General features: G+C 39.3%; 1 protein-coding gene across 11 annotated transcripts in view; it reads left to right on the plus strand.

Annotated features, from left to right (window-relative positions):
* Nucleotides 1-26,933, plus strand: part of pde1cb (phosphodiesterase 1C, calmodulin-dependent b) — a 116,414-nt gene that overhangs the window by 85,237 nt on the left and 4,244 nt on the right. For 10 of the 11 annotated variants that reach the window (XM_026151014.1, XM_026151003.1, XM_026151004.1 and 7 more), the window contains 14 exons: nucleotides 2,973-3,086; nucleotides 5,945-6,127; nucleotides 8,094-8,160; nucleotides 8,386-8,502; nucleotides 8,794-8,934; nucleotides 10,775-10,875; nucleotides 12,452-12,580; nucleotides 13,043-13,144; nucleotides 19,193-19,313; nucleotides 20,844-20,925; nucleotides 21,829-21,949; nucleotides 24,320-24,495; nucleotides 24,991-25,224; nucleotides 26,223-26,285. In XM_026151014.1, coding sequence (XP_026006799.1) covers nucleotides 2,973-3,086; nucleotides 5,945-6,127; nucleotides 8,094-8,160; nucleotides 8,386-8,502; nucleotides 8,794-8,934; nucleotides 10,775-10,875; nucleotides 12,452-12,580; nucleotides 13,043-13,144; nucleotides 19,193-19,313; nucleotides 20,844-20,925; nucleotides 21,829-21,949; nucleotides 24,320-24,495; nucleotides 24,991-25,224; nucleotides 26,223-26,285 — 1,751 coding nt within the window. The remainder of the gene's footprint in view (nucleotides 1-2,972; nucleotides 3,087-5,944; nucleotides 6,128-8,093; nucleotides 8,161-8,385; nucleotides 8,503-8,793; nucleotides 8,935-10,774; nucleotides 10,876-12,451; nucleotides 12,581-13,042; nucleotides 13,145-19,192; nucleotides 19,314-20,843; nucleotides 20,926-21,828; nucleotides 21,950-24,319; nucleotides 24,496-24,990; nucleotides 25,225-26,222; nucleotides 26,286-26,933) is intronic. The other variant, XM_026151007.1, reaches the window with a different exon arrangement.

The raw sequence follows: 26,933 nt of genomic DNA on the forward strand, positions 1-26,933 counted from the left end.
TTGTTCAAGGCGGTAGGGTGTTTTCTCTGTTCTTGTGTATTAGCAGGGAGACTCACTGGCACACAGCTGTTCTTAATAACCATCATTACTTCCATCCAAATCAAATGTGCTGTGATTCTAGAGCTGCATCTTATCCTTCATCCATTCATGTCTCCCTGATTCTTAAAATAGCTGCCAGCACCTTAAGATAAACATAGTAGTTGCTGGTTGACCTTGTTCATACAACATTTTATATAATCACATGCTTTAAGTTTTTGTCTTTTTCTTTAATTATTTTTTTTGGATAGCTGCATGACCCAAGGTACGATAATATACTTTTACCACGTGGTCCAGACTATCTCAACATATGTCCATCACCTGTGGAGATCGGAGATTGCATAGCACTACAATAAATCTTTCTTGGTTCTTGGCCCAAAAGTTATTTTATATGTGTATATATTAGATTGTTAAAATGTAGATTTTCACTAAGGCATCTTCAAGCTACTTCATGCAGGTGGTCATGGCTGATTTCATCTTCCATTGTACTATTATTTTTTTGGTTTAAAGCCTGTAAAATGTATTTTATTCCCATACCTAAAGCAGCACTTTGTGCTTAATGCTACTAAGATTAGGAAAATGAATAATGGTTCAGATTTTGCTCTGTTTGCATAATGTTGCAACCTCACATGAGAGAAGGAACCAGGAGACAGAGATTTCAGCTTCTATTTGCAATTCTTGCTTTCTGTGCACACAGGAACAGTGACCAGGGGTCACAAACTCCAACACTAGTCTCCGGCTACGTCCACACTAATGCGTTTTCATTTGAAAAAGCATAGTTTTCTCTCCGTTTTTGCCTCCCGTCCACATGGCGTTTTCGCTTATGGAAAACGCAGTGTTTTGAAAACGCTCTCGAAAACGCATACATTTGAAAACTGTGCTTTCGCGTTGCAGTGTGGATAGCGAACACAGAGACTTTCTAAAACGATGACGCATGTTAGTCATATGATGCAGTCATGTGACCAATTAAACTAAGATAGCAAGAGGGCAGTTGTTATAAAGCAGTTGTTCTGTTTGTATATCAGTCTGTACATGCTCCAGATAGCTTTTCTTCAAATTCTTTCATTCTCACTCCCTTTGGCAACTTTGTACTTTTGTGTTACTCGCAGCAACAACTCCACCTCATTGTTAGTCCGTTTAAATAACTCCATGCTTTTCCTCGACATTTTGCCGCAATGTTTCAAAGAGCCGGAAAGTAATAAAGCGGCAGACAGAAATGATGCAGGCCGAATCTTGTTGCGTTTCACGCATGCACAGGACTGGAGCGCAAGCGTTTTCGGCCGTTTCAATGTGGACGCGCAACTCTGTGAAAACGACTGAAAACGCTAGTGTGGATGCGGAGCGTTTTCAGACGAAAACGCCGTTTTCAAATCTATCCGGGCTAGTGTGGACGTAGCCTCCATCATCGGTAGCCAAGCTCAACACAACCCTAAGCTGTGAAAACACTGGCGATCACATAAATGAACAATAACAACATGGGACCAAACACAACATAACAGCAATGACTTATAGCCTTGTAACTTAACATACTAACATAAATACTCTCACAAATCTTTTGCCAATCAAGCTGATTTTGATGTTTCTGTACAGCAAAGTGTGTGTTACTGGCCTTGCTGTCAGGTATACATGTTGAAATGCATGCTCTCTCTCTCTTTCTCTGTGAAAATGTCTTTCAGTGGTCTAAAGGAAACCAAAATGGTGGAGATGCATTTTCACAGAAACATTTTGGAGTCTTTGCTTGGTAAAATTTGCTACTGCTGTCAGGGAATGTAATCAATGAGTGCATCGAAACGCTCCTATTCCCCCATCGCTCTGCTTAATAATTCAACAACAAGCGTAGCCTCTCTGGGCTTTCACTGTGAAAGGTAAAGCATGACCTCCAGCACAGCAGCAGGTGGTGCACACACTGGTTACTCTGTGCAAGAATGGAAGATGGAACTTGCTTTTCTCTTTAATTCTATTATTGGACTTGAGGGTTTGAGGATATTACACTCTGCACATGGGTCTATAGTGACATGTATTACTTAATAATAGAGCATAATAGAATCTGAACTATCTAAGAAAAACATGCGACTCTAACCTAGTTTTGCCGGCATGAAAAATTTTTTTTTAAAAGACTTGGTGTCAAAAGCCACGTATTGGGAGCACTTGGAACAGCAATATTAGAGCTGCTTTATTTAAAATAGCCAACTGTCAAAACACAGTGTGCACACATCAAAGATGTGCAATTTTTAGAACGGTGAGACCTTTCAAACAGCAGACAGTGTCTCTCGTCAGAGCAGAAAAAAGCACAGGTGAAACTAATAATGTTAACAATTGTTCAGTTCCAATTAAGTGTCCCAGTAGTGACCCAGCATGTAAAATAACAACCATCTGTAGCTCACGAATATAAGAAATGCAGTCATTATTGCTTTTTACCCGTGTTTGACTAGAATGTCTCTTGTGAAAATGCCCCACTGGATGGTATTATACCTATACAAATCATTTGGACAGGACATGATATTTTCAAGGAAGTTTTAATGGAAAAGTATAGAAAAGAGAAAAGCTATCTAACGCTATTCTAGCCCAACTTCTCTCATCCCAGTCTGAAAAGGACAGGAGGGTGAATCTCATCTTGTAAGTTTGAGAATTTAGTTTTATCTGGTTCTCTGCTGCTGTACTGCTGTTCAGTCACTTTGTGTGGGCGGACAAACCCGCGTCTCCAAAAAAACACAGTTAAATCTAGCTTATAGGTCAAGCTGTATTTTGTTTGTGGTCTATTGCTGCCTACTTTGCAATTTGTACTGCAAATACGGGTTTGTTTTGGCACTGGCACACACACACACAAGGAACACAACCCAGATGGGGTTAATCCAATATCATTTACGATAGTTTATCATGTCATATGTCATGGGTGTAATCCCATTTGTTAAATGACTTTTGGATCTCTGTTTTAGATTACGATGTCTGGTAAAGCAACTGGAGAGAGGAGAGGCTTCACTTACTGACCTCAAGAAAAACCTTGAGTATGCGGCGTCTGTGCTGGAATCTGTTTACATCGAGGAAACAAGGTAAGAAAATGTTGGAAGTTGCTTTAAAATGGTTAATTTATCAAGAAATGGTCCATTTATCAAGAAAACCCTGCAGCTCTGAGGCCAGAATTTGCTGAAGTGGAAACTGGCTTAAGTAATCTGGCATCAGTGCTACAGTAAAGATTATAGAATAATTCATATGTCATGATTTTAATTAGTTTTTATGACTCTAAATAGAATTTACAGACCAGAACTTGAAATACTGGTTTAATTTTCTACCCTGTGCTAGAATGTCTGACAAGTAACTTACATACAGCCACTGGTATAATAACTAATCACAGAAAAGCAGCCCCCACATTGCCTCACAACATAACAACTAATCACACAGATCATCTCTCCAGCTGATTCAGTCTAGCTCAGCCGTAGCTTCCTGCTGGCTGTATGTTAGCAAATTCTAAATCTCCTTCTTTGCTGGCAGCTGGAAAAAATAACCTTTAAGCTAGCTACCTAAAAGAAACTAAAACCTGTGGGGGGCATCTTTACATGTAGGAGTTTGATCATTATTATATTGGTGCTTGCCTTCCTGTAGACCAAAACAAGATTTTTCCAGTGGAGTTTTGCATCAATGCATCCTGGGCTCAGTGCCACCAGAGACAGGTGTGACTGGGTTAAAGAAATATAAAGAAGCCAGAATGATTTCCTCCTGTACCAGAATGAAAATGTGTGCTGCCAGACCAGCACTGACACAGCAATTTGGAGACACGTTTGGCTGGCTGTGTGAAACAGGTTCTCTGCTAGTGTGCTCATGCTACACAGCAACAGAAGATTGGTTGTTTTCATTGGCTTAACCTTAGCCATGTAAATAAACTGCCATCATTAAAATACATCATAACAATGTGGACATCTACGTCTGCCTCAGCAACATCTGTTCTACCATAGATAACACCTCGTCTCGACACTGCAACTCCCTCTCTGTTCTCCTCTTTCTTTTATGGCATATTAACAATCTGATAATGCTGCTATGTTATAATGCAGGATATTGTAATAAATTGTAAGCAGTAAATATTTGGAGACAACTGGAAAGATTCAGAACATCAGTTCTGATAATCATCCTGATACTATAAAAGGCTGATCAATGCTTTTCAGATTTTTCATACTTTTCGGATCAGATTCTTACAAGCAACACATTTTTATAACATCCATTCATTCATTTTCTCATGTGTATCCAGTTCAGGGTCATAGTGAGGCTGGAGTCTATCACATAAAACGTGGGGCACATAAACTACCCAGAAGTAGATAAGTTGTTAATGTTTGCTGCACCTCAGCTTAATGGAACATTAAAATATTGTTACTACTGTTAATTAATGATAGTTAGCTCGTTAATTAATGATGAGAACAACAAGCCCTCCTCATTTGTTTCTTCAAGGCAAGTGAAGGCATTTACACACAGATGTGGATTTCTCATCATCATTTTCTCAATAACAACAAATGTTTTTACAGGAAAGGGATGTTAATAAATGGACTGATTGCAATTTCTTGGCCAACAACTACAATTTCTGATGTTTTTCTAAGTATGACCTCCTGATACAATTTTCTTTTCCAATTATAGTTTCTTTTTATAGGACATTTAACCGACAGCATGTATAGTCAAAAATAAAAATTTCTGTAATACAGTCACCAGTCCAGGCTGGATGATTGGTGGATCTTACCTGAAGGACCAGGGAATCCTCTGAAGTTTAGGGGTAAAAGATAAAGCCCTCAGCCACAACAAGGTAATAAGCCACTTAGGGATCAATAATAATGATCCAACTATATAATAGTTGGATCATAAGCCTGGTCTTCCATAAGACCAGGCTTATGGAATTATGAAAACCTCTCATCATCTAGATATCAGAGTCATTTTACATAATCAATATTTTTGCATTTCACACTTTCAAGTGGTAGCCAGATCTTTTTCTCAGAGGTTGACATAGCTGCTGATTGGCCAAGCATCAATATCAGATAGACAAAGGGATGGTACAAGTTTGCTTTTTTACCTTAAATGACCTGCATTACCTTCAACGTGAGAAATTTACTCTTCATCAATGTATAAATACATGTACTTCACTTACCACTGAAGTTTTCTGTGACAAACATGGGCAAGGGGTATATACATTTAATAAGTGGTCTTTAAATTTCAAAAGAACAAAATACAAATAATTTCTGTTCTGCTGCCCCTCTGGCCAAGTTTAAAAATAGAAAATTACTTGGGTAAAGTCATAGAATCATTGGTGTCACTGCACATTTTAACATTTATTATTAGGAAATATAGTAGGTCAGTATATTTCAAAAGTCCAGTGGAGGTCCAAAATCTGAGATACGACCAGGCTTATGGAATTTTGAAAACCTCTCATCATCTAGATCCAGTCAGATTAGGGTCAGCAATGGCAGCGCCACCCTAGGATGGAGGATGATGAACTATCCAGTGCAGAATCCATGTAGCGCCATAAAACCTATGTTGTGAATGCTTTCTCCCCCCCACCCCCCTCTCCATCTCTCTCTCACTCTCTCTGCCATGCGAGCATGTATTTAGTTCAGAGGGTTTGCAGGCTTTGCTCTTGATCCCTCATACATGTCAACACAACAGGGTGGCTGTGGAGAATTATAAATTGGATTGGTATTCTGCGTCCCGGTGTTTCAAGAGGCCTGGGTTGTTTTGATCTTACATAAGAGGCAATATTATTTGATGGACAGCATTAGGATTTGAGTTCTATCCTTTGTGAATGTAAATGTGCAATAAACAATAAATATTTTAGTAAATCTTTGGTCTCTGCATCTTCCTTTTTTGTACCTTTATTTCTGTCTTGCACTACTACTACTACCACTACTAATAATAATAATGATGTGGTTTCTTCCAGGCGCTTGGTGGACACAGAAGATGAACTCAGTGACATTCAGTCCGAGTCGGTGCCTTCAGAAGTGCGAGACTGGCTGGCCTCCACCTTTACCCGACAGATGGGCCTGATGCTAAGACGTAACGAGGAAAAACCTCGCTTCCGAAGCATCGTCCACGCCGTTCAGGCTGGAATATTTGTTGAGAGGTAGAATTTGTTTGTGTCGCACAAAAACACTTCCACGATCACATCCGAGCCTGGAGCCATCATCCCTAAATAATTCATGGCCTATCACCTTTTATTTCCCCCCTTGCCAATCTATTATTGGTGCATCCAAATCAGTGTCACGACTTGAAGCAGTTCAATCAGCGTCTTTAGTTTGGCCTTGCATAACAAATGGATAGAAGACATGGTGTTCTAAAGCTGTTTTGTTTGCTTTTGTTTGTTAAAGTAGTTCAAAGTTTTGTGTAATTTAATGAGGAATAGTAAATAACTGAGTTATGCAGAGGCTCGAAACTTATTTTAAGTCACCCATTTTATTGCACATGCTGTTTGCTTTTGTTTGTGTCTGGATAGATGATATGTTGATGTGTAAATTTGATATGACATAAGTCTTTTTAGATGAATCATGAAAAACATTTGAAGGCAATAAGGCAAATACTAAAATGCAGTAATAGAACTTTCTTTTGTACATAATTTAAGAGTAGTTATTAAAGCTGGGGGTTGGCAACATGTTTTTGGCACTACTAGACAAAAAGATCAATAATAACCTTTCAGCATATAGTAATTCAAGTGGTCTGGAAGGGAACTAGTGCCTCTCCTCTGGTCATTGTTTACAATCTTTAGATAATCAAATCATGACAGGAGACTTTGACCGCAGGTCTTTTTACTCTAGTTCAGATGAAGACGTATGAGGTGTCTAAAAAGCAAAAAAGACTTTATAGTGAGAGGCAGGGGTGCAGGTTAAGTAGAATCCTTTACCGAGGGAAATAGTAGTTCTTTGTAGCCAAAAAAATAGTTTGAGACTTTACTTTTGGCAGGTGTAAAGCTCATATATAAGAGGCTCTTAGAATAGATAAGCAAAAGCTGGAGGAGGAGGGTTGTCTGTTTTTAGGTTTTTCTTTATTTACATCTGTTGGTGCTTTAATAAATACTTAGGTATACAGCAGAGGGAGGAAGGATTCAAAGCAGTAAAGGTGAGAGAGGCAAACCGTTTGGCATATTTATTATTCAATTACTATATATATACATATGTAAATAATATATTTTTTCTGTCTTGCAATGTAAATCTCTGGTATATTATTGCTGATAGGTGATGAAGTTCTTACTTAAGACTGCCTTATCTGAACGTGTGAGCACCAAACTGAATGAGAGCGACTGACAAGTAGGAGAGAGAGGAAATAATTCAAAATTTAAAGCCACACTCTTTGGTTAAAATTTCAATCTGCTGGAAATGTGTGTGCATCCTCGGAATGCTGGCTCTCTCACCTGAGTCAACAATACATCATCAGTTCCTTGGCAAGCCTGGCTAAGCACAATCATTCGGAGAGCTGCATACAGCTCTAGGCTGTGCTTTATCACACAGTAACATGCAACATGTATTTGTTTAAATCAGTAAGCCTCTAACATGTGAGTTATAATCTTTCTTAATCTGTTTTACAGTGAAGCCATATTGGAAAATGGAGGATTAAAGTGAAAATGTGGAACAGCGCGGTGCACTCTGAGCTGTCCACTATCTGTATAGATATCTGCCGTTCATTACAACTATTGTGATGCTAAATTTGAATCTCTAGCATCTGTTCTTATTCCACTAAATTGCGAGATGCTGAGCACCACACACTAATTTTGTAGCCATCCAACTGAATCTAATGACTCGTTGGTCTCATGGGGAATTATGTAGCTTGTGTTGCAGCTTGCAATGAAGTAAAACCATATTTTATCCTCATATGTGAGGATAAAGCTTTTGCATGTAAAAAGAAAAAAGAAAAAAAGACTAGCTTGCAAAGCATTTACCTCTTCTCAACCTAACCTGTCTAATATAGCTTCACAGTGAGTTGTGCATATTTGAAGCTTTAGGGAAACCAGCAGGCTGTGGTTTGGGGTTGGTGTAGTAACCTCTGCTGTTTGCACTCAGCAGTGCTTTTCATTTGATGTTTTTATCTCGTTCAAACAGGATGTACCGGCGTACCTCCAATATGGTGGGACTCAGCTACCCGGCCTCTGTCATATCTGTGCTTAAGGTATTAACGTGCGCACTCACATTCAAAAAGAAACATACGCATAAGGAAAAGTTACTTGGTGCACACATACACGCTGTGAAAATCGACATACTCTGAAATATTTATATGAAGTGGACTTTTGGCACCGTTTGTTTGTGTTGTGTGTTTTCCTTTTGTGTTGGTAGAGGATGAATAAGTTGTTTGACAAGGATGGTGTCATTATTTAAATGTTTCTCCTTCATACAGAATGTTGACAAGTGGTCGTTTGATGTCTTCGCTCTGAATGAGGCCAGTGGAGACCACGCACTTAAATTCATATTCTACGAGCTGCTCACAAGATATGATCTCATTAGTCGTTTCAAGGTAAAGCCCCAAGGAAATAATGTACCACCTGAAACTGATATGTGGTGGTTTATGCCATTAAAACAAGAAAAACTATTCAGTATGAGTAAGAATCTTCACTGTTCCTTATTTGATGGATGTGGGCACACTCTCCTCTCCACCTTAGAATAAGATTATCTCACTAAATTTTAATCATTATATGAAGGGGGCTGGCCACATTTCATCTCAACTGATAGTACATCATTCAAGTCACCAGATATCTTGGAGAAGGGTTTCCTGTTTACATTTTCTTGTTGTTTTGTCTAATGTCAGATCCCAATCTCTGCGGTGGTGTCATTTGTTGAGGCCCTTGAGGTCGGATACAGCAAACATAAAAACCCCTACCACAACCTGGTTCATGCTGCTGATGTCACACAGACTGTGCACTACTTGCTACTCAAGACTGGCATGGTGGTGAGTAAAACATGGACAAGTTAGGTAACATAATGTTATACACATACATACAGTAACCTGCTAAAAAGAAACAAGCAAAAAAAAAAACCCCAAAAAAACTGTTGACCATCTTGGTTTAGTTCCAAGAAAGCAGGCTCACAGGATCGAAGCTTAGTCTGTGAAAGTGAGGGGATTTTATCCACATGGTATTCAGAACATCTCTGTCAGCCTAATTGCAGCTTTGCTTGACATTCAGCTTTTAAATATGGCTTTTTTTAGCCTGAAGAATCCATGAACCATCTTTTTAGACAAAAAAATAAACAAGAGCCAAAATTAATTCTAGGAAGGTTGAAAAGATCTAAGGAATAGGCACCGAATATAAAATAAAATATTACCTCTTGCCTTTTTTTCCTGGGTATATCATTGCTGCTCCATAGATTTTGCTGCTTTTGCTCTTTTTACTATCAGGTGACCTATTTCACTTCTTTGCACCGAGGTGACTTTAGGGTGTTTCTGATGCAGCATTTATTCAAAAAAGGAATAAAAAACACTAGCCTGAGTTCAAAGTCCCTAACCAGCCGGCTGCCCCCGCTTCCAGTGTTTTTATTTAATCACCTTAATAAGGTGGCTGCGACAGCTGTCGACATGGTATGTTTCTCTGGGCAGTGCCTTGCGGAGAAAACCACATTACTGCTAGAACCACAGGCTCCTTGGAGAGCAGGTGAGGGACATCTATCATTTTGCAGGCCCTCCAGACTCCATTAAATCAACAATCAACAGGTCATTCATAAAACAGACCCATGAGGAAATACAGTGAGTGGTGGATCAGCCATCATGCATCCACCCTGTTTTTAATGACTCCTCCACCCCCCACTGTTGATTAGTCACCAATATCGACTGGGCTTCCTGAGCTAAATCCCCACTCTGTGTATGTGAGGGCACTCAGATGCATGCACATCTTAGAGGGGAAAAAGCCCTGATTACAGTGTGCTGATTACAGATTAGATTTTAGAGTTTATAGATGAAACTAATGATTGATTCACTGAAAAAAAATCCGCAAATCCACCAATAATATTAACTAATTATATATTGAAGAGTTGTTATCGATCTTCCTCACTGACATCTTGGCCAGAAATGAAATAAGATTATCTCAAACTATTCCTGCAACAGTGTGCTGCTGCACTGACATTATCTTCTTTGCTGTAATCATGAATTGCACATCAAACAGCTACAACATGCCCCAAAAACACACATAGGAAGGTGTGATGTGTAGTCTCACCTTGTGACACTAAACTTATAGTAAACTTAAAAAAGAGACTTGTGGGGGGTTTTTTTGTAATATTTGGTGACATATGTGGAACAAAGCAGATTGACAGACTGTCACAGAGAAACTGAAACCAGAAGTGATGAAGTGAGAGTTTAAAATGCAATTTTCAATAGAGCTTGTCTTATCTGAAGTTTTCTTTTTTGCTTTTCTAACCTTTTCCTCTATCTCCTTCTTCCCATTTGTTTCCTTTCATCCCTGATGGTAATGTATTTCTCATGCCGCATACTTCTCTGGATCTTTTATATCACTTTTCGCCTCTACATTTTTATGGCTTGGTGTTCTATTCCCTGCGTCTCTCTTTTTTCAATTCACTTGCTTCTCATCTCTCTTCTCTAATTTTTGTCCATTCTTTTCATTACTTTCCCCACCTCCTTTTCCTGTCAATGTCTGTCTTTTCCATGTCGTTACCTCTTCTCCTGAACACCGTTCCCTCTTATATATCCGTCTTAATGCCCTCCTCATCATCATCCTTACCTCACCCCTCCTTTTCCCTCGCTCCCTTGTCCTCCTCTTTTCTTCTTCTTTTGCCTCCAGCATTGGTTGACTGAGCTTGAGATCTTTGCCATGATCTTTGCGGCGGCGGTGCATGACTACGAGCACACGGGGACCACAAACAACTTCCACATTCAGACAAGGTAATGGATCATTAAATCATAAATGCATGGCACTGACTCGCCCGATCAATGTTTTCATTTGCAGCAAGAGGGCTTTACAATCACACTGTGATCGCCTGCAGTGCAGTAATAACACTGGGGCTGGTTGGGAGTCCAGATGAACTCCAAAACTCATCCTCTTGAAAAAAAAAAATCTGTTCTACAAAACAAGGAATTGCTCAGCATTTTTCACTCTTGTCAACTTGAAAGAAAAACATTTACCATCATTTGGAAAAAAAAGGAAAAACAATTCACAGGACTCTATATACAGCTATGAAAAACTAAGTATACCATTACAGCTTCTATAGGACTTAAGATAAGTAGCTGATAGGTGCTGATAATAAAATGCATTTGATTAATTGATCATCAGCAACTGTGACCATCTCTGTAAAAGCAGAAGTTTTGGCAGCTTACAGGTCTAAAGCATTTAGGTGTTTGTTAACAACATGTTACAATCTTCTGAGTAGTGGATGCCCCAGCAAATTAACCCCAAGGTCAGACCTTGCAGTGCTAAGAGAAATTTTGAAACCCCAAGACAATATCAAACTCACACAGATATAATGTTAATGTTCCTGACGGTACAGTTGGAAGAAGGCTGCAGAGTTGGAATGGTTGCCAGGAGAAAACCTCTTCTCTTTTTGGGCCTGAACAAACCCAAAAATATCTGGAAAAGTGTTCTTTGGACAGATGAGACCAAGGTGGAGATGTCTGACCACGATGCAGAGTGTCACATTTCGTGCAAACACAGCATATCATGACAAACACTTCATACTAGCTGTCAAGCATGGTGGCAGAGAGGTGATGATTTGGGTTTGTTTTTCAGCCACAGAACATTTTAGGGCAAAATATGGGCCTAAAATCATGGGGGTGTACTTACATTTTCACAGCAGCAGATAGAGTCCTTTGAAACTTTTTTGGCATTTCACCTAACACAACAATTAAAATCTATTATTATGAGAAACAAAATTATTTCTTTTGACCAGTGCCCTCCTATTTTTAGGATGCATGAACGTCATTTTATTCATTTTGATTTAGAACCTTAGAAGAGTCAGTGTTCCTTAGCCTTTCAATAAATAATGAAAGTTTTTTTATAAAAAATATGTTAGCTTTGATGCAGGTTTAAGTAAATAATACCCTCCACATGTTATTTCTTTATTTTTTCTGTTTATTCTTTTCATTGTTTTTCTGTTGCATTTGGCAGGTGAGAGTTCAACCAAATTTTAGTCTTTGACCATGTCGTATTGGATTTGCCAGGAAAGAAATATGTCAGATCTTTCACTAGTTACCAGATTGCAGCAATAGCTTTGTTGTGCACTCAGTGTTTTGAGCACAGCACTCTTTATAGTGTCATCAAGCTACAGTTTTTGAACTAAAGTAAAACAGAAGCAGCTAAATGAATCTCAAGTAGGCAACCAATTTGGATCTTTGATTTTGACTAGCATCTGCAAAAATGTTTAAAGGATTTAGTAACATCTGTGGATCCCTCATGTGTTTTCTGAGCTGTTTGATTTCCCTGCAATAGCCCAAGAAAAGAGTTTTCTTTCTTTTGGACTGACAGGTCAGACACAGCTATCCTGTATAATGATCGTTCAGTATTGGAGAGTCATCATGTCAGCGCAGCCTATCGCCTGCTGCAGGACGACGATGAAATGAACATCCTCTACAACCTTTCTAAGGATGACTGGAGGTCAGTAACACAGACAGAGAATGATAGGAAGGGTGCAGGATAGGTGAGTGACAGCAAAGGGGATTAAAAGTCAGATGTAAAAATATCACATAAGAACAGACAAAGCATGAATAAAACCAAGCAGAGCGCACAGGTCAAGCAGTCTCACAATGAACATCTACTCAAAGTAAACTGAGCTCCTGTTTTTCCAGGCTACTTATACACAGTAGAAACACAGAGTCAAAATCAGCAAAGCTGGATTACCTCCAAGGCTCAACAACTTTATAGAAATGGAACTGTTATATGAATCTCTAATCTGATTACATACAGCATAAGCTACTGTCAAATCAGATATAAATAGTTCTCAAAAACCGCCTTCATCTAATTACAAAGACTTCAAAATAAGTCAGCTTTTATTAGCCGCAGGTTTGACCGTTTTTTATGCTGCACATGGCTCACGTTTTCTCTCCTTTTTTCATTTAGAGAGCTGCGGGCTTTAGTAGTGGAAATGGTGCTGGCTACAGACATGTCCTGCCACTTCCAGCAAGTTAAGGCCATGAAGAACTTCCTACAACAACCGGAGGGGTCAGTTGCCATTTCCTTCATTACAGTTTATAATGTGCGCCCTTGCCCCTGCAATTTACATACCCATTACCCCCGCTATCAGCCACCATTTACTAACCACCTGCCATTTACAACCTAATTAATCCTGCCCCAAAGGAGGCACATGGAGATAAACACTATAAACAGGCCTGTTTTATATCAGGTGGACCTCTGGAATGAAAAACAAGGGAGGATTTCTGTTGCTCAGGTGTTGTTTACTCAACATAAAAAAATTAAATTCAACGAGTCATTTGCTGCCAAATAGTACCAAATGTCGCACATTACACAGTGCAGGTATTCAACAGAGAATTACCACGGTGCCTCTCAGGCACAAACGCAGCTTGCTTCTCTGTGCTGGACGTCTGCAACAGAGTTACGGTGTAGTCACACCAGATTTGGCAGGGTGAAATTTATTTACACACTGTGGCTAAAAAAAAAAAGAGCCGCTGCCAGAAATTGCTGGCAGGTTTGTTGGCATGCCGTCCTTTTGCTACTGCTGATGAGCTAGCAGAAAATGTTTCGTTTTCACAGAAAAAAAATATAGCACTTCCTTTGACAGAATTATTGTTGTGCTGCTTGTATTCTTTAGCATTAATGCTCCCTCACACTTTACAGTCGCTAATATTCTCTGGGTGTTATACTTTGGTAAAGAATATCAGAAATCCTTTGCACAGCAGAAGATATGAGCAGAATCAAAAATGGAGAAATGAAAAAAAAAGGAACTTCTCAACTGTTTCCTCTCTTAAACAATTTAGACAAGAGGAAGACAAGAAGAGAAATTATCAATAACATCACCCAGAAACAATGAGGGAATAACACTCTTTATCTCTCTACCTTGCAATGTTCCCCTGGGAATCCTTGAATCCTGGCATTCATGTGGATGTTATTCTTACATGCACCAGCCACCTAAACATTGTTACACACTATCTGATGGAAGCTTCCTCCCAAGCAGGATAATGTCCCTGATAGTAGAAAACAAAAACTAAAGTATCTAACAGAGCTGGTTCTCTCACAGACTGACTTGGCTGTTGTGAACTGCTGATGTTCACATTTTATATTCTTATCTCTTATTATGCCACAGGGATGCCTAACTGACACAAACTAGGGAAAATAAATGGTACACAATTTCATCCCAGAATGGAATAATCATAAAAAAAGGAAAAGAGTAAAATTAAAACAAAGTCACTTATGGGATAAACTTTCATAAGTGCGTTCCCAAAATCTAATACAGACTACAAAATGAAGTAAACTTGTCAAGAAGGCTACCATGCAATCTCTTGTGTATTTTTTTTATTTATGTTGAACCCATACAAACCTCATAGATTGGCAGCAGATGTGATGTAGCGTTAATGAGGCGAAGTGGGAGCCAAAGTAGGGCTACAGCTCGCAAGTGACCTTGCAAAGACGCTGTTTTTTAGGTTTTTAACTCTGGAAAATATCCAGAGAATAAAGTAAGAAAATGTCAGGAGTTGCCCTTTTTCAGCAAGACTGCGCACTTAAGATGCGTTCTCACTACTGCAAATACTCTGTTTGCTTAAGGCAAAGGGAAATGTTTGGAGAGACCGTGCAAGAGGAAGGACACGTGACGCCTTTTGTGAATTCAGTAGATATTTGCCTGCTCTGTTCTCACATAGGCTTGGTCGGATATTATGTGGATGTCGTACTAAAGGGGTTGTATATAAAGGCCTGTTTAATATCCAATCTCACTGCGATGGACACCTTAGGTTTGTACCTCTGACAGTTAATATCAGGCTGCTGTTCCTGAGTAAAAAATGACTCGAGCCACAGAGCTGTGAACCAGTGCAGAGAAAAGACCCACACATAAAAAATATGGATGGCAAATTATGCTGAGGTGGTTCTTAATGTTATCCGAGAGAGAATGGCTACAACTTTGCTTCTCTTTAAAATTCTTGCAGTGAATCTATATAAAAAACAAAGTTTAGGCCCTGCTTTGCTTAAACTAAATGGTAGTGAATGACGTTAGATATGTGCCTGATTCATTTAGAAGTTCTACATAATACTCTGTTGGTATTTTTAAGTGCATTAATGGTGTGCATCTTTTTAAGCACTTTAAGCACCCTAACACGACTGCAGTGACCGATAACTGTTGTACATGTAGACACTGAGCTGAAGCGTGCATACAGAAATAAAAACACTATCAAGCAAACTATCATGCAATGTGATGACTCATCAGTGCTGATGCAGCTGCCGCATTGACAAGAAACATGTTGACCTTCAGGGTATTCTTTTCACCGTGATAATGCCGAGCACTTATCTGAAAATTACTCAGAAGGCACTGATATGTAGATAAGTGGCTTCCTAAAATATATATATTGGTATCAACAATATTGTGTTCCCTGTATTTGTGAATATAACTTGAAAATTGCTGACCTGAAGGTAATCGTCAAGGGAGAGTATTGGGTGCTCACACACACACGCACACACGCAAGCATGCACCAAAATAAGAGATTGCAGTCTGCAGGGAGCTGTGATGCTGAATAGACTCTAATGTGAAGTAATTCAAACCAGACTGCTGCAGGCCTGCTTAGAGTGCACTTTAAGACCCAATCTGCCACAAATGGAATGAGGGGAAAAAACGTGAGCTAGTCTTTTTCACCTCTGTTTAACCTCTGCTATGCATGTATTATTGTGCCTGCATTTTCATGTGACTGCCTATTTTCTATATGCGTCTGTTCATGATTCAGTCCGTTTACCATGAGATTTTGATATTAGGTTGCGATTTCTCTAGAGCTGAGATGATCTTCATACTGTGTTTTAATGTGGAAGTAATATGAATGAAGAGGACTTTTGGATGGCTGGATGGAAGACTATACAGATAGACACATAGTGCTGGAGGTAGGGGGTTCCTTACTGTAATGAAAATAGTGCATTTCATCTTTTTGAGTACTGAAAATTAGATTTAATGGAAATGGGAGATGGCCTGTGTTTGTATAGCGCTTTCCTAGTCCCTAAGGACCCCAAAGCGTTTTACACATCCAGTCATCCACCCATTCACACACACATTCACACACTGGTGATGGCAAGCTACATTGTAGCCACAGCCGCCCTGGGGCGCACTGACAGAGGCGAGGCTGCCGGACACTGGCGCCACCAGGCCCTCTGACCACCGCCAGTAGGCAACAGGTGAAATGTCTTGCCCAAGGACACAACGACCGAGACTGTCCAAGCCAGGGCTCAAACCAGCAACCTTCCGATTACAAGGCGAACTCCCAACTCTTGAGCCACGATCACTTAAGATAGTTATAAATACGAAATTATACATGTATTGTATGTATTGTACTATATGTTACTGTGATACCCATGATTATGTCTTTGTGATCTAAGAACTGGTGTCACAAAAGTGTGACCAACACAGTCATCACTCAATTGGCCGTTATTTTGGCTTCAAGCCAATATCTGTAAATCCTTGTGACTGCACGTGTGGTCAGCCCAGAAACAGAAAGACATAAAAACTCAAATCGACTACAGACTACGGGCTTTCTGGATCATGCTACATTTGTTATGTCCAGGATCACATTATGCTATGATTACACACATACACACAGACCCACAAGGTGCAAACAATACCAACTATGTTATCGCATTTAGTAAATAATCTACGTTTAAACAACAGATATGCAGTCATACTGTTTAAACACCTGCCACACTCCTCACAGCCGCCTTTGTAGTAGTTCTCACTACAGTTGGTGTCTCCAGGACCTCGTTATACTATGATTGCACATGCACACACACATAGACACACACATACACACACTTGAAGACTCGCAAAGTGAAAACAAAACCAGTTTTGTTGTCTTGCTGTCATGTTGGAATAATGTTTTTTTTTAATATTCTAAGTGACTGGGGACGAAAAACTAAACTCAAGCCAGTGAATGTGCAGTAAAACATAAAAGACAATAAAAAGCTAACCTGTCACTTAGACTGAATTTCTTGTACAGACTCATTTCTGGACAGCTGCAGACTCTTGTGCAGCTGTGCCAGGGATACTTACCGTTATTGGCATTTTCTTGCATCTTTTCTGGGGTCTTTCATTAATCTTATCCAAGATTAATCTGCAATGTCTTTGTAACAACTTCTATTTTTTATTTTTTTTTTTTGCCAGGTTTTTGGCAAAACCTGAAGCTGGAACTTGGCAGATAAAGTACAGTGGGGCAAAAAAGTATTTAGTCAGCCACCGATTGTGCAAGTTCCCCCACCTAAAATGATGACAGAGGTCAGTAATTTGCACCAGAGGTACACTTCAACTGTGAGAGACAGAATGTGAAAAAAAAATCCATGAATTCACATGGTAGGATTTGTAAAGAATTTATTCGTAAATTAGGGTGGAAAATAAGTATTTGGTCACCTCAAACAAGGAAAATCTCTGGCTCTCACAGACCTGTAACGTCTTCTGTAAGAAGCTTTTCTGTCCCCCACTCGTTACCTGTATGAATGGCACCTGTTTGAACTCATCATCTGTATAAAAGACACCTGTCCACAGCCTCAAACAGTCAGACTCCAAACTCCGCCATGGCCAAGACCAAAGAGCTTTCGAAGGACACCAGGAAAAGTATTGTAGACCTGCACCAGACTGGGAAGAGTGAATCTACAATAGGCAAGCAGCTTGGTGTGAAAAAATCAACTGTGGGAGCAATCATCAGAAAATGGAAGACATACAAGACCACTGATAATCTCCCTCGATCTGGGGCTCCACGCAAGATCTCCCGTGGGGTCAAAATGATCATGAGAACGGTGAGCAAAGATCCCAGAACCACACGGGGGGACCTGGTGAATGACCTGCAGAGAGCTGGGACCAAAGTAACAAAGGTCACCATCAGTAACACACTACAACGGCAGGGAATCAAATCCCGCAGTGCCAGACGTGTTCCGCTGCTGAAGCCAGTGCATGTCCAGGCCCGTCTGAAGTTTGCCAGAGAGCACATGGATGATACAGCAGAGGATTGGGAGAATGTCATGTGGTCAGATGAAACCAAAGTAGAACTTTTTGGTATAAACTCAACTCGTCGTGTTTGGAGGAAGAAGAATATTGAGTTGCATCCCAAGAACACCATACCTACTGTGAAGCATGGGGGTGGAAACATCATGCTATGGGGTTGTTTTTCTGCCAAGGGGACAGGACGACTGATCCGTGTTAAGGACAGAATGAATGGGGCCATGTATCGTGAGATTTTGAGCCAAAACCTCCTTCCATCAGTGAGAACTTTGAAGATGAAACCAGGCTGGGTCTTCCAACATGACAATGATCCAAAACACACCGCCCGGGCAACAAAGGAGTGGCTCCGTAAGAAGCATTTGAAAGTCCTGGAGTGGCCTAGCCAGTCTCCAGACCTCAACCCCATAGAAAATCTGTGGCGGGAGTTGAAAGTCCGTGTTGCTCGGCGACAGCCCCAAAACATCACTGCTCTCGAGAAGATCTGCATGGAGGAATGGGCCAAAATACCAGCTACTGTGTGTGCAAACCTGGTAAAGACCTATAGTAAATGTTTGACCTCTGTTATTGCCAACAAAGGTTATGTTACAAAGTATTGAGTTGTATTTTTGTTATTGACCAAATACTTATTTTCCACCCTGATTTATGAATAAATTCTTTACAAATCCTACCATGTGGATTCATGGATGTTTTTTTTCACATTCTGTCTCTCACAGTTGAAGTGTACCTCTGGTGCAAATTACTGACCTCTGTCATCATTTTAGGTGGGGGAACTTGCACAATCGGTGGCTGACTAAATACTTTTTTGCCCCACTGTACTTCTGACTCACATTCATTTTTTAAAGCCAGAAACACAAAAATGATCTCAATCAATAGAGTTTATCATGATACCTCCAAAATCAATTGGCTGCATTGCAAATGGTTATTTGTCCTTCTTTCCTTCTATCATTTTCTTTTTTCTTTAACAATAGCTTCTTTTTTCATTTATAAAAACACACATACAAAACATAAACCATTAGACTTTTCAAGAAAACAGCCGTGATGGCAATTTTTAAAACTGCCTGTCTTCTCTCTCTTAGCATCGACAAGCCAAAGGCGCTGTCCCTGCTGCTGCACACAGCAGACATCAGCCACCCGGCCAAGACTTGGGACCTCCATCACCGTTGGACCACCTCCCTACTAGAGGAGTTCTTCAGACAGGTGAGTTCCTCTGTTACGTCAGAGTAACATGTTGGATGATGGTGGTACAGTCTATGGTTTAGTGGTAGTTTAAATGTATGCAGAGAGAACATGGCATGCTTTTCAGTTGACCTCAGACACAAAGGTCAAATTTACCCTCAGCTGGCAGTTTACTAGGTAGTCATGCTGAGAACTAATCAAGCCTTTGGGGGAAGATCATGCTCTCCAATTTCATGAAATTCTGGAATTCAGGGTCATAAATCGGAAGTATATCGTTGCCATGATCAATAAGCCACATGTAGCTATCTATGTTTGAGTTTTTTATAACTTTGATTATATTTTGACAAACTGACACCTGTTAAATTTGCTGAATTAATTTATTAAAAAAACCCACCTAAGGTGTTATACATTAAAAATGATATCTTCCCTCCCCTTATGCCCAGCGGATTGCGACAGATGGATTCACCTCTCTGAGTCTTCTTATTAAAAGGGAGCTTTTCCTTCCCACTGTTGCCTTGTTCTTGTTGACAGGGGGTTGTCTGATTGTTGGGGTTTTCTCTGTATTATTGTAGGTTCTTTACCTTACAATATCAAGCACCTAGAGGTGAATTGAATATCTAGCGTGCAAGATTTATCGACTTTTAAATGCTGGCGTGAGATTGAAAATTTCTGAGGTGCTACTGCGCAGTCCAACAGAGCCTTAATGAAGACATGAGGTTGAAGAGAGGCATTGGAAATAATATCTTGAGATTTCTTGCTGATAGATGAAACACATGATTTGAAATGCAGTTTATTTATCTTTTGGTTTTAGTCATTGCTCATCTTTGTCGCTGGTGCATTGTATTAGTTTTTGGGTGCTATGTCAACAAAAGTGATTTATTCTTTTGATTCAGTCACACTCACATGAAGTGTGAAACACACTTCATGTGAGTGTGACATAAAAAAAATGAAATATTAATATTGGGAAATAATGCTGTTAATGTGAAGCTTTTGCAAAACACTACCAACAAGAGAAATATGCAGTCACACCAGCAAATGTGTTTTTTAAAAAGAACAACGTGCTCCATAGAAGATTAAAATGTACAGCGTGACAATGAATTTATGCTATAAATAATAAATGGCGTAATTGTAAATCTCATAAAGAAGGACAGACGTTTAAATGGTGCCACACTGCTTAAATCTCGTCCATTATTAATCCACATTGTTCCCATTATCAGTGCTATTGTTATTGTGGTTGCTTTCACGAGCCTTTTGTCTCTGGGGATACGAATTGCCGATAAATAGCCTCTCCAAAGAACATTGCCTCCCGACTCCACATCTCATCTGTTTGTGACAAAACAGAGGAGAAAATGAAACACATTTGCGGCCCAAACGCACTCGGGGAGGGGCTCAGACGAATCCAAGGTCTGTTGATAGAAGTGTGAGCATATGGTGTGCAGTGGTAAGTGTGTAGGCAAAGATGTGTGTGTGCATGTCTGCAGGGTGCGTCGTATTTGCCCAAAAATATCAAAGACAGGAGGATTTTGACTTAAGAAGCTCTTGTGTTTCCAGGGGGACAAAGAAGCTGAGCTCGGGCTGCCGTTCTCTCCACTCTGTGACCGAAAGTCAACGATGGTGGCACAGTCACAAATCGGTGAGAGGCTTCCCCACCCTCACATAAACCATCTGCACAATACAGTACGCCACTTTTTTTTGGGAAAAACATCTTGCAACTGAAGGAATTTTGCACTGAGGAATGGACAAACATTTGAACTAGCTAGAACACGTTTAAAAGTGTAGAGGTTACATAGGCCAAAGGTGTATTTACTGTTTTCACAGAAGATTACTGAATCTATTGATATTTTTTGCATCACAAATTATTAAAAAGGCTAATTTTTATTTCGAGTAATTGAAGTCTGCCACATTTGAACAAGAAAATATCGGAAAAATGTGTAAAAGAAATAAAAATAAACCAAAATAAGCTATTTTATTCTGTCTCCACAGAAACACTAATCATATAGGAAACTGGCATCTATTTTGAAACAGCAGCTAATATTTGCTGATAAGCAGGCAGGTTTTGAGTTCCCTCTGAGGTTCACTCTTATTTCACTTTTGGTTCTATCATTCTCTCATCTTGACTTCTTTATTTGCTTCGCCAACAGGAATATTTTCTTGTACCTGGTATAGTTTTTAGTTAATTCTGTCCTTCAGACCTCCAACTAACTGGAAAAATCAAAGAACTGTCTTCTTTCTGTTTTTTATTGCTTTAGTTTTCCCGATAGATTTCTTACCCAGTGGCAAGGAAGAAAGGAAGGCTTATAGCCAACCAGTCTGAATGTGTCATTATTCTATAATTATTACATTGTGCAATCTACATCTACATCACACACTACATCAAACTGCTGTTTGCCCGTTTTACTAATTAACGTTAAAAAGAATATTTTTTTTTTTGCTCTGGGCTTCTTTTCTTCTTTTTAACCTTTAATAGCACAAAATAGACTGTGACTATATACCGCAGACATGCTAACATTACCTTTGCCGACGTCTTCATCTCCAGGATTCATAGACTTCATCGTAGTGCCAACCTTTACTGTGCTCACCGACATGATGGAGCGCATTGTCACGCCACTCATTGAGGAGGCCTCCCATTCCGGTTTGACTGGTTTCAGACGCTCAAGGTAAGCTGCAGTGGTTTCTCTCAGAGATCATTTAGGAATAAAAAAGTTTGTGCAGCTCAGTCGGAAAACCAAGCAGATGGAAGTGGGTGACTGTATGTAAATCACATTACATTTTATTCAACCAGCCTCGTCGATCAAGAATAAAAAAAACGTGCTGTTTTCTCTCCTCGTGTACCTTTCCAAGAAACTACTTGCTCAATGACAAGATTAGACCTCAACAACCCTGCTGCAATAACGGCATATCTAATGGAAGTATTGAGAACAGCAGATGAGTCTCCCATGAGTAATCCATTTCTGTGCGTGGAAATGTTTCCACCTTTCATCAAGCAGAGCTACACACCTTGAAATTGACATTTTAGGGATGCTAGTCGAGTTCACCTCACCGTCCGTGATCGAGAATGAGCTGTGGTGCTGGATTGGCATACACAAAAGCCTCTCGAGATACAAAAGGAAGCGATTTTGCCTTCACTGGTTTAATTAATTGGCTCAATACTTTTCCTCCGGCCTCGTACTCAATCACGTATGTGCAAGGCTTTCAAAGTTCCCAAATAAGAAAGTACATTCCGCTTGCTTTTTTGTTCATAATATTTAAACTATAACGAGAAAGATAATTAAAAAACTTTAGTCTGTACATTGTTTAAACTTTATGTTTTGTTAAGTGGGCTCATTGCAAAATAAAGCAGTACTTGGGGAGTCTGGCTCTGCATCTTTTGTTGCACCTGCACATCAATATCATCCTCCCTGTTCTCCTCAACAGCAGTCATTAGCATCACTCAGTGGGCCTCTAGTCAAAGCTAACCGAGTGGAAATCTCAGATAGTGTTGCCACTTGTGCAGTCTCTTTGTCTACGTACACACCTGGGTGCTTTTGATTTTCCTTGGACTGTTTCTTCACACCGTTTATAGCTGCTTTCAATCACCTGTAACTATGTCTGTCTCGCTTCCTATGATTATCCACCTCTGCTTCTTCCTTGCTTTTTCAACACGCAGACAAATCTAAAAGCTCAAGTTTTTTTTTTAGCTGAAAAAGAATTTTTTTTGACATTTATGGTCCCCAGAGACAGATTCCTTCTGACTTTTAAGATCCCATAGATTTTTTTTTTCCTAGGGCTAACGTCACTGACATTAGTAACTTTGAATTAAATATCTGCAACTATTAAAAGAATTGCAGGAAGCTGACGTTCTTGTACCTTACATAATAGATTTGGAATATCTTTTCTGATCTATTAAAAGGGGTCTTCCAGCAGTGTAGAACTGCAATTCCCTGCAGCTGGAGGTCTGTGACTTTTAGTGCCTATAATAAAAAGTCCCATTGTTCAGTCAGTCATGAGCACCTTCTAAATGCCCGACTTTTGTTTGAAAAACAGGAACTTCCAAAAAAAAAAAAAAAAAAAAAAAAGAAAAAAAAAAAGAGAAGAAAAAAAAGAAAAAAAAAAAGAAAAAAAAGAAAAAAAAGAAAAACAGGAGCTTTCAAAGTGTGACATGATTAACAAATATGATGGCAGCAATTGGTACATTAACATGGAAGAGCAAGGTCAAAGAGTTAAAATGAACCAACCTGAAGTAAGTTCACAATCACAGATATGAACTAGGTCAGATAAATTCAAAACAACGATTCTTTACCCTCAAAAAGCATGAAGCAATAATTCCGAGTAAAATGTAACTGTGATGTATAAAATCAAAGGTTCATTTATTCACATAATGAATTGTTAAGAAAGATGTCCTTGGTATAAACTAAATACTGTATACCAGGCTAATAGATGTCATCAGACCAGATTGCATTAAACTTTTTTTGAGTATATATTTTTTTATTGCGCTGCCCTGGGGTATTCTTTTTCAGTGGCACCTCCTCCTACTGTCAACTCCCCAAACTAATTTCTCTATATCACTACAGAATCACACACAGGCTGATGGTAAAAGTAAAGAAACAAATTCAAGTATGTGTTTTGCCACTTTGCCGCTCACTGAGTAGGCACATTGGTTTACTAATTTAAAACAGCTTTTGCTGGCTTGTGGTATTACAATTTGGTTATGATTTGCATAATCAGTCTTTCATCAATATCTCCCATGAAAGACCAGATGATCTACGCAATGTGTTTTTTTTTTTATTTGACTGAAATATCTGACATCTTTTCCGTTAGGAAATTGTTCTTGAAAACTCCTTAAAATCTTCAGCCAGTCTTGTGCAATGATGCTAATGCTTCCATTGTCTTAAACACCAACAGCTGCAGCCATGCAACTGCATTAACCTCTTTTCAGCAGATACATGCCCAGTGATGGTAAAAGTGGCCCGATTTCAGTCTCTCAGAGCTGCTTGAATACCTCTAGATACTTTATCTCTTGTTTACATTTTTCTTTTTTGTCTGTCCAGTCTGAACAGTATTAGTTCAGATGAAAGCAAAAGGCACAGTGTCAAGAGCATGGGCTCCGACAGCAGCTCATCGGGCCCGGGCTCTCTCCTGACGGTGGACATGAAGAACTTCAAAGCGTTGTGGAATGAAGAAGTTTATCAAAACCGAGAGAGGTGGAAAGCCCAGGCCGCTAAAGGTATAGTACAGTTCGATCTAGTGAAAATATGGTGATTTATGGCCATGGTAAATCTGATCTGTCCAAACAGATCATGACCTTCTCCACAGAAAATTGGCTTTAAAAAGCTGCACTGCTTTCGACTTATAGGGAGGTTTTAACTGGCCTGCACAACAACAGCATTGGTGGGAACATGATCTGTTGAGACATGATGAAATAATACACCACTGCTGATCAGTATGTCAGTGTGGATTAATTTGTATTTAATTTACTTCATACTACAGTAGCACAAAAAACATTAGACTGAAGCTACATATGTCTTGTGAGTTGGTGGAGACCAAAAACAGAGCTAAAAGAAAGAATGTTAGACTTACATTTAAAGTCCACAAAGTACAGCTCCAGTGTGTTAACAAAAACACTGTTTGTTAATCCTCATCTCGAATTTTCCTCATTTAAAGTAAAAAATAAGGAGTTATGAATATTTCTAAACTGCTCCCATCCTCCATTTTACCTCAGAAGCAGAGGAAAGAGCTAAAAAGGAAGCAGAGGAGCGAGCACAGCAGGAAGAGTCGATGGAGCCCCAGGAGGTCAAAGCAGAATCCGAACAGCCTGAACCAAAGGAGGACAAATTGGAGGGAGAGTCGCCCGAGTCGGAAGAGGTCAGCACACCACCAGATGGTAACACAGGGAAAACAGAGCAGGGAGCACAGCCTGGGAGTGCCACGCACAAGAGCCCCCCACTGCAGAACGGTACTTCCTTTAAACTATGTAATCCCACAGCATGGCCAGCTTTTAAAAGACGTGACCTAAGGCCTGATCCTCTACATGTTGCAGTCAGTACATACAGTTTACTGACATGCAAACTTTTTCTGGGAGCTTAAGTGATCATAAAAGTTTGCAGAACATAGCTAACTTTTCCATGGAATTTGATATTGATCAGTGCATCAGTGTAGTCTTAGATTAACTTCCAAAATGTAACGTTTTAATGAAATCTTTCGAGTACATATGAATGTTTACAAAATATTTGTTAATTCCTAACTAGACTGGACCAAATCCCTCCCTTCAAAGTCAGAATAAAAAACTACCCACCCTTAAAGCAAATCATGGGATCTTTATGTCTCGTTTCATCAAAGCAGCACTCTGAAGTCCAGATACTGTGAACAGTATCCCATTTGAGATGAAAAAGCTTCACATCAGCACATATGAAAAGCTGAAATTAAAATATACGTGTCACTTGGACTGACTAATCAGTTTGATGGATTGTTGTAGCTTTTTAATCCAAGAATAGGTTTGTTATTGTATTAGAACAGAATGAGAAACACAAGGAGGATTTTTTCTATCCAATTTTTTAAATTTTGAAAAAAGAGAGCAAATGCAAAGTTCCTTTAATCATATTTTTAGCTTATGAGCATCAAATTTCCCCATTTTCATTTTCCCAGTGTTTGCTTCAAGTTTTAAAATATTATCATATTCAGTTTTTCTGACAGTATTATCAGCTTGTTCCATCTCTTTATACAGAGCATTACATTTACACTGAGCAAAATATTCTGTTTGGAAGTTGCAACTTTCCATCAGACTAAATTCTGTAGATTTGGGGATTGTACATAATTTAATGCTGCCTTCGTTATACAGACCATTCTGTGGGTCTGTATTTTAGAATTACTCATTGGACTATTGCATGTTTTTAAATGCTGATTTTAAATGTATAAGTACAGTCAGAATAGTAATACAACCATTTCTTTTTTCAGGAGAGCTGTCAGAAGGGGCCGAGTCTCCAGAAGGTGAAAAAGACAAAAACAAAGCAGTCGAGGGTGAGTGTAACCCTGCAGCCTGAAGCTACTGATAGAAAATAAAACTGAAATATCTTTATTTCCATCTATTTCTGTATGCAGGGCTGTGGAAAGTATTTGCCCCTTCCAGATTTTTTTTTTTTTTGTTTGTTTCAGACGTAAATATTTCAGATTATCAAAACTTTAATAATGGACAAAGACCACCTGTTACAAAATGCAGTTTTTAAATGATTATTTCATTTTTAAGAGGAAAAAAAAGCTATCCAAACTTACCAGGCACTATGTGAAAAAGTAATTACCTCCATACATGTAGTACGTGTACATGATTTAACAATTGTGTATGCATACATGATTGCATGAATGATTGTGATTAACCACATTTTTTGGAAAGCATTCAGAGTTCAGTTTCACTACCCACAATCAGGCCTGATTACTGCCAGACCTGCTGAATCAAGAAATCACTTAAATAGAAAGTGACAAAGTGAAGTAGGCTAGATCTCAAAAAGGAGCCGTGGTATGATTCTCAAAGGAGTCATGCCACAATTTAAAGAAACAGATGAGACACAAACAGTTTTTAGTCTGTAAAGTGTTACAAAGTGATTTCTAAGGCTTCCACAGTGAAAGCCATTATCCACAAATGGTGAAAACATGGAACAGCATAGAGCCTTC

This window comes from Astatotilapia calliptera, chromosome 18, assembly GCF_900246225.1.
Source record: "Astatotilapia calliptera chromosome 18, fAstCal1.2, whole genome shotgun sequence".
Taxonomy (NCBI): domain Eukaryota; kingdom Metazoa; phylum Chordata; class Actinopteri; order Cichliformes; family Cichlidae; genus Astatotilapia; species Astatotilapia calliptera.